The 7,828-nt window shown below is 44.3% G+C and overlaps 1 protein-coding gene across 2 annotated transcripts in view; it reads left to right on the top strand.

Moving 5' to 3' along the window:
- Positions 1–2,932: 2,932 nt before the first annotated feature.
- The window catches only part of gucy1a2 (guanylate cyclase 1, soluble, alpha 2), a 26,721-nt gene continuing 21,825 nt past the window's right edge, over positions 2,933–7,828 (top strand). The window contains exon 1 of one of the 2 annotated variants that reach the window (XM_047820731.1): positions 2,933–4,411. In XM_047820731.1, the coding sequence (XP_047676687.1) occupies positions 4,172–4,411 (240 nt within the window). In that variant the 5' untranslated portion in view covers positions 2,933–4,171. The remainder of the gene's footprint in view (positions 4,412–7,828) is intronic. The other variant, XM_027138870.2, reaches the window with a different exon arrangement.

Below are 7,828 nucleotides of genomic sequence, written 5' to 3'. Positions count from 1 at the left end.
AGCTGAATAAGAAAACGCTCTACCACCTTTAGTAGACTTAGATATTGTGGGAACTAGCAGAAGTCCTGAGTTTTGTGATGTCAGAGAGCGTGAAGGATTGTAACGTGTTAGAAGACTAGTTAGATACATGGGAGCTAAACCATTAATGCGTTCTAGTCAATCCACAAAGCGAATAGATTGTTTAATAATTTTTAGCGTTACTGTTTAGGATGGTGGACGAGGCCTTGAAAGGATCGGTTACATTCCATATTGTGCCTTTGATTGACAGGCAGCTACATGTGATCTCATTCTCTGATAATAATTAAAGGTGGGGTCTCTGTTGTTTAAGAAACGTTTCAGAAAACTTAGTCGGGCAACCAAACAAAACAAAAAGACAAAACTGACGTGTAGCCAATGAGCAGAAAGGGGCGTGTCTTGTCGATATGGGCGGAGAGAGTGTTCAGTGCGCATGTGTGACATTAGCAGAAAGCGGTTTTAACATTGACATGGAGGATAAAAACAAAGAAAGAAAGACTTACGATAAGGACAAGAAGTAGGACGTGTTAATATAGGATCAGCTTTCCAGCGCTGGAGAGAACTGAAGGAGCAGGAAGTCGGCCACATATTCACAGGTTGGAGTTTCCCGAGTCAATAACTCCTGAGCTAAACGCTGTTACTACACAAATAACACCTCTTTTCTATCGTAGTAATGTAGAGAGGCAGCTACAACCGCGTTTTGTGTAGTAACAGCGTTTAGCTCAGGAGTTATCGACTCGGGAAACTCCGACCTGTGAATATGTGGCCGACTTTACTTAAGACGCCGAGGCGCTTTTTTCCTTCTCGATAGGTGAGTAACGTTGGTTTTGCTTTGTTACACAGAACTAATATATGCCTTTGTCCTTTACATCATTATGCTTGTGTGGCATTTTTGCTTGTTTGTTTATCTACAATCGTATTGTTCTTCCCTTCAGCTATGATAAAGACACGTTTCTTTCTGTTAGTCGCCCGGGTTACGTACGTATGTGTGGGCGGAGCTATCGATACGGGGGTGGGACCCATTTGAGTTAGGGGCGTGTTTGTTTTGGTGATTTCAAAGACCGCACCTTTAAGAGTGTTTCTGTCTAACCCGCCTCGGTTCTTCAACATACACACTATGAACTCGGAGTTGACGTGTCGAACAGGACGAGGCAGAACCTTCTTAAATCTACAACCATGTTGCTCGGCCTGTGAGACAACAGTTCTGTCCTCTAACTGATTCATGGGATCTCTTGAGTAAAAAAAGAATTCTCCTCACGCTGCCTATTGTGTTATTGTGTGTTTATTTCAGTAATGCGTGAGGTGAGGCAGCGGAGAAGTGGGTCAGGAAGAGCGAAAGAGACAGAAAGGGACAGAGAAAATGAGCAGACAGACAGAAAAATGTCCTAAAGGCAAAGGAGAGATGAACCATAGTGTGTTAGTGCACAAACACACGCACACACACTTCTAAACGACCTATATTCCCCCTCTCTCACTTACCCACACACACACACACACACACACACACACACACACACACACACACACACACACACACTCTGTCCTAAATGATGTTCTATATTCTGACACACATAACATGCCCTAAAGGTCCTAATTCTAGCTGAGAGTTATTTCCATTAACCCGTGTGATATTGTAGCTAAATACTGCTATACTTTGCCTTAACGTTAACTTTAAACTCAGTGACTAAAAAAAGAAAATCCGCTAAAGTACAGAATCAGTTAGAAACAGGTTCATCATTAAAAATGAAGGCCGGTGCTAGAATGAAAAAAGACCACACGAGGAAGGAAAGTTGTAGCTTTAAAATGTTTAGATTTTCTAAAATAACAACTAGAGAATATATTTTTTCACATTACAGCATGACACTGTTCACTGGTCTGTTTTTATTAAGGTGGGTCTGGTCGTGCTTTCGTCAGGAGTCGGCAAACTAATCCCTTTAAACAAACAAATAATCATTAAGAAGTTTTAAACAGACAGGTACAGAGCCTGAGACAGAGGGACAGACAGGTACAGAGCCTGAGACAGACAGGTACAGAGCCTGAGACAGACAGGTACAGAGCCTGAGACAGAGGGACAGAGCCTGAGACAGAGGGACAGACAGGTACAGAGCCTGAGACAGAGGGACAGACAGGTACAGAGCCTGAGACAGAGGGACAGACAGGTACAGAGCCTGGGACAGAGGGACAGAGCCTGAGACAGAGGGACAGAGCCTGAGACAGAGGGACAGAGCCTGGGACAGACAGGTACAGAGCCTGAGACAGAGGGACAGACAGGTACAGAGCCTGAGACAGAGGGACAGACAGATACAGAGACAGACAGATACAGAGCCTGAGACAGAGGGACAGACGGGTACAAAGCCTGAGACAGAGGGACAGATACAGAGCCTGAGACAGAGAGACAGATAAAGAGCCTGAGACAGAAGGACATACAAATACAGAGCCTGAGACAGAGACAGACAGATACAGAGGCTGAGACAGAGGGACAGACAGATGCAGAGCCTGAGACAGAGAGACAGACAGATGCAGAGCCTGAGACAGTGGGACAGGAGATACAGAGCCTGAGACAGAGGGACAGACAGATGCAGAGCCTGAGACAGAGGGACAGACAGATGCAGAGCCTGAGACAGAGGGACAGACAGGTACAGAGCTTGAGACAGTGGGACAGGAGATACAGAGCCTGAGACAGAGGGACAGACAGATGCAGAGCCTGAGACAGAGGGACAGACAGGTACAGAGCCTGAGACAGAGGGACAGACAGATGCAGAGCCTGAGACAGAGGGACAGACAGATGCAGAGCCTGAGACAGAGGGACAGACAGATGCAGAGCCTGAGACAGAGGGACAGACAGGTACAGAGCCTGAGACAGAGGGACAGACAGGTACAGAGCCTGAGACAGAGGGACAGACAGATATCCCTTTAAAAAAATCCCTTAAAACAAACAAATGATCATTAAGAAGTTTTTTTTAATGGCTTTATGGCTGATTTTAGAAAGTTTTCAGGTTGTGGTTCTATCGCTGATTAACAATCATCTCACGTGTCCCTGTCATGTAGATGTGACACCAAGCAGCAGAAACTTTGTGACTTTTCACACAAATTAAAAACACAGACAAAATCACAGAACGATCGAAGCGATATAATATTCCTGCCATCACAGGTTCATGTTGTTATTTTTTCCATTAAAGTGTGATTTCAAGAACTCAAAAACCTGAACATTTTCCCTAAAAAGTTTCGACTCCTTTCCAGATCCCATCACGTCCCGGATGCCTGTCTGGAGGAAGATCTCGCTCTTTTTCTTCTGATAAAAAAGAAACACAGATTCTGCTTAAATGCAGGTTTTATTTCGAACTGATACGTAAGATACTGATACTCTATACTTTCTTCAGTCATCTCCAGACTGAGTTTTTCTTTTTCATTGCTCTCTTGAGTACTTTTTCTCTCCTTCTCCTTATTTACTTTGCTTTGTTTGTCGTCTTTCTTTCTTTCTTTCTTTCTTTCTTTCTTTCTTTCTTTCTTTCTTTCTTTCTTTCTTTCTGTATGAAAGGATTTGGTAAAAAGACAGACCGTTTTTTCCCCAGCTGACTTCAGGGTGTTTTGTTTAAAAAGAGGGGGAAAAAGAAAGAAAGGTTGAGTATGTGTAGTGATAGTCTGTTAAATCAACAAGGGCAACGTCATGACCTTTAAAGAACAAGTGCACTCTCTCTCTCTTTCTCACTATCTCTCTCTTTCTCTCTCTGTCTCTCTCACATCTTCTTTCTCTCTTTTACTCTCTCTGATTGGCTGCGTTAAACTCCGTCAGTGTCGGTGCTGAGACACACACACAGAGAGAGAGAGAGAGAGAGAGAGAGAGAGAGAGAGAGAGAGAGAGAGAGAGAGAGATGAAGCGGGTCTGTGCGCTCGTGGATGAAAGCGCGATTCGGTAACATAAGCAATCACCAGGGGACTAAATCCGATCGTTTGCGTCTCCGCGCGCTCCGCTTCATTGATCCTTTGATCTGCGCTTGATTTTCTTTGAGGGAATTTTATTTAGAAATGCGTGCCATCGCGTGCCATCGTCGTCGCCTCCTGTTCGCTCCGCTCTCCTGCCCTCTGGTCTTCGCACGCCGTTCGCGCGCTTGACGCAGCGTCTGATGAGAGAGCTCGTGGGCCAGCGGCGAGCAGCATGTCCTCGCGCAAGATCTCGTCGGAGTCGTTCAGCTCGGTGGGTTCCGACTGCCTCGAGAGCCCCGACGATGCCGAGTGCCCGTTCTCGCGCGCCTTCTGGAACGGCCGGAGCCCCGCGGAGACGCGCGCGTGTCCGTTCGACGACCAGGTTGCCACGGGAGCGAGAAGGGCCGCCAGGAGGAAGCGCGTGAATTTGGACTCGCTAGGAGAGAGTCTGAGACGGCTCACTTCACCCACGGTACACACACACACACACACACACACGAGTACGTGCAGAATTCCACGGTATGACACACACACACACACACACACACACACTCACATCATGCTATGCTCTCTATCTCTCTTCCCTCATATGTAACATATCTATATATTTTGTATGATCTCTATCATATATCCTGATCTTGTATATCTCTACATACCTCTGTCTCCTGTCCTTGTAACTCTGTCTCCCCATCTATGTCTTTGTGTTATGTCATTTCTGTATATACTAGTGTGTGTGTGTGTGTGTGTGTGTGTGTGTGTACGTGTACATGTTTATGTGAGGATGATGTATGGAGGGTGTGTGACACTTGAGCAACTTTACTGTAACGTACTTCATACACAGATAGCAGTGTTTTAATTGCAGATACACACTGAGACACTGACTTTTTTTCACATATGGCACTCGCATCTGCAGTGTGTGTGTGTGAGTGTGTGAGTGTGTATGTGCTGAGAGAGGCCATCATGTTCTTCTGGTTTCTATGTTGCTGTCTCTGAGTTTGCAGCTAGTACAGAGAGAGGGAGGGAGCGAAAAAAAAAAGAGGCGAGTGTGTGTGTGTGTGTGTGTTTGTGTGTGTGTGTGTGTGTGTGTGTGTGTGTGTGTGTGTGTGTGTGCTAAAATCATCCATCTTTCTAGTATGCACAAAAACAGCTTTCTCATGAGAATGGCCTCAACGCTCATTAATCTTACACACACACACACACACACACACACACACACACACACAGTGACAATGGCCTAAACCAAAGGACTGAAAGAGTGTATGCTTATCCCCTAATGAGACACACCTGTCCCATCATAATAATAGTGAATGATGACAAAAGCTGTTAGGGTCAAACTCTAAAAATAGACTTACAAAAAAAAACACTTTTAAATTCAAGACTTAGATAAAAGAACAAGTCCAGTTACAAGACATGATAATTATGAATCAGAATTACGTCGCTCACTATTGGCAAAAAAAAGTGTTGCCACCGCCATCTGTGACTGAGCGCACAATGGAGCCGAATTGGCCATGCTTTCTGGGTGGGAGGGGCATACTTTCTCTCCTGTCAATCAAATGTTACTCTGCCACGTGAAGCAGCATGAGCAGCAGTTTGAAAAAACGGGGCTGATCGTCTTGGTATGTCTTAGAGGAAGCATTTGTTAGCTTTCACCCTTCCTAGTTGGTAGTTCTCTTATGACAGCTGGTCAGACTCTACATCTTTTGGTGCGAGGACGTAGTGTTGGTCCACTCCAGCATGTGGTCTCAGGTGTCCTCTACACCAGCAGTGATGCTGCTTCAAAAGGTGGATAAGAATAAAATCAAGACATTTATGAGGCTCAGCGTGGTCCTCCGGGATTTGTAGTGGTTCACCAGAAGGAGACACTAAGACATAACTGTGTTATGGGTTTTGTTCAGGTCCCTGTGAACCTTTTTCCAATTTGGAATGGAAAGGAACTGGTTAATAAGGTTAGTGGGCCAAGGCATTGCTTAGGTTCCACATCCTTATGTAGAGCTCAAGCAGTAACGTTTCCTTTGATGGATGCAGCTCCTTAGTTTCAGACAGTAGGAGGCATCATGCAGTGGATGCTGTGCTGTTGTCCAGCAAGTCCAAATGTTCTCATCATCCATCCCTTCACCAAGGCAGCTCATAGGCATTGGTTTGGAGCCATTTTCTGTCAGTAGTGATAGAAAGTGGGTAATAGAATGAAGACAGAGATAGAATTAGGTTATGGTGTCTTCAAGTTAGAGTCTCCTGTGGGTTAGTGTCCTTCAAGTGAAAAAATAGGGATAGCATACAGACTGTTTACCATCGCTACCAACAATATACGGGACCACCTGGATCACAGAGAAAATGTTACCGAGTCTGGTTGTCCTAGTGAGTTTTGTTTTTGGCCACAGTTTTCATTGGATTTCTCATTCAAGAGCTAGATCTATATCAAGATCAAAAATTGTGGGTATACGCAGTATCCTGTGATGGACCGGTACTCGTCTGGGGCGTTTTCCTGTTTGTAGCATTTCTTCTTTAGACTGCAGATCCACCTTGTTCCTTACAAGGATAAAGAAGTTTCTGAAAAAGCAAGGCTTGAGAAGGACAAGGAACAAGATGACAAAAGGTTTTGCAGGGGAAACCTATCCTTCTACTTCTTTACCTTCCAGCAATAAACCCCAGGTAGAAAAAAGGTAGTAAGTACACTTGAAGGTAACAAACCTTGCTCTTACAAGTGAACATTTACACTGGACCACCATTGTATGTGATGTGGTATATATTTGTTCCTTGGGGGGACATGGAATATGGTTTGACAGCGTAAAGGCAGTTCCAGGAACAGTGCTTGGGTTCCCATCACCAAAACATATCCTTCCAGCTGTGGGGCATCCAAACAACTTTTCCAACCACGTGACCTTTTCTATGAAGGCATTAAAGGTGGGGTCTCCGTTGCTTGAAAGCCAATGTTGACATTTGAAATCACCAAAACAAACACGCCCCTAACCCAAACGGGTCCCACCCCTGTATCGATAGCTCCGCCCACACATACATACGTAACCCAGGCGACTAACAGAAAGAAATGTGTCTTTATCATAGCTGAAGGGAAGAACAATACGATTGTAGATAAACAAACAAGCAAAAATGCCACACAAGCATAATGATGTAAAGGACAAAGGCATATATTAGTTCTGTGTAACAAAGCAAAACCAACGTTACTCACCTATCGAGAAGGAAAAAAGCGCCTCGGCGTCTTAAGTAAAGTCGGCCACATATTCACAGGTCGGAGTTTCCCGAGTCGATAACTCCTGAGCTAAACGCTGTTACTACACAAAACGCGGTTGTAGCTGCCTCTCTACATTACTACGATAGAAAAGAGGTGTTATTTGTGTAGTAACAGCGTTTAGCTCAGGAGTTATTGACTCGGGAAACTCCAACCTGTGAATATGTGGCCAACTTCCTGCTCCTTCAGTTCTCTCCAGCGCTGGAAAGCTGATCCTATATTAACACGTCCTACTTCTTGTCCTTATCGTAAGTCTTTCTTCTCTTTCTTTCTTTGTTTTTATCCTCCATGTCGATGTTAAAACCGCTTTCTGTTAACGTCACACACACGCACTGAACACTCTCTCCGCCCATATTGACAAGACACGCCCCTTTCTGCTCATTGGCTACACGTTTGTTTTGTTTTGTTACTATTACTATATCACATGAGTTAAATTCGTTTTCTCAGTTCACACAACAACACGAAAGTGACGTTTTCAATACGGTGGGCGTGGCCTTAGTAGTTGTGCCATGTTTTTTTTCCTAAAGATTAAAACTTGTCCTGTGGTTTTATAAAGACTTCCACTTGTAAAGTTCGTAAGTTCACAAATGTCAAAATAAAGCAAAAACGAACATAATGTGAAATTCACATAAAGTTAAAAATCAA

Source organism: Tachysurus fulvidraco, chromosome 11 (assembly GCF_022655615.1).
Source record: "Tachysurus fulvidraco isolate hzauxx_2018 chromosome 11, HZAU_PFXX_2.0, whole genome shotgun sequence".
Lineage (NCBI taxonomy): Eukaryota > Metazoa > Chordata > Actinopteri > Siluriformes > Bagridae > Tachysurus > Tachysurus fulvidraco.
Note: the sequence above shows the minus strand (reverse complement) of the source record. Positions and strands in the feature narration are given on the sequence as shown.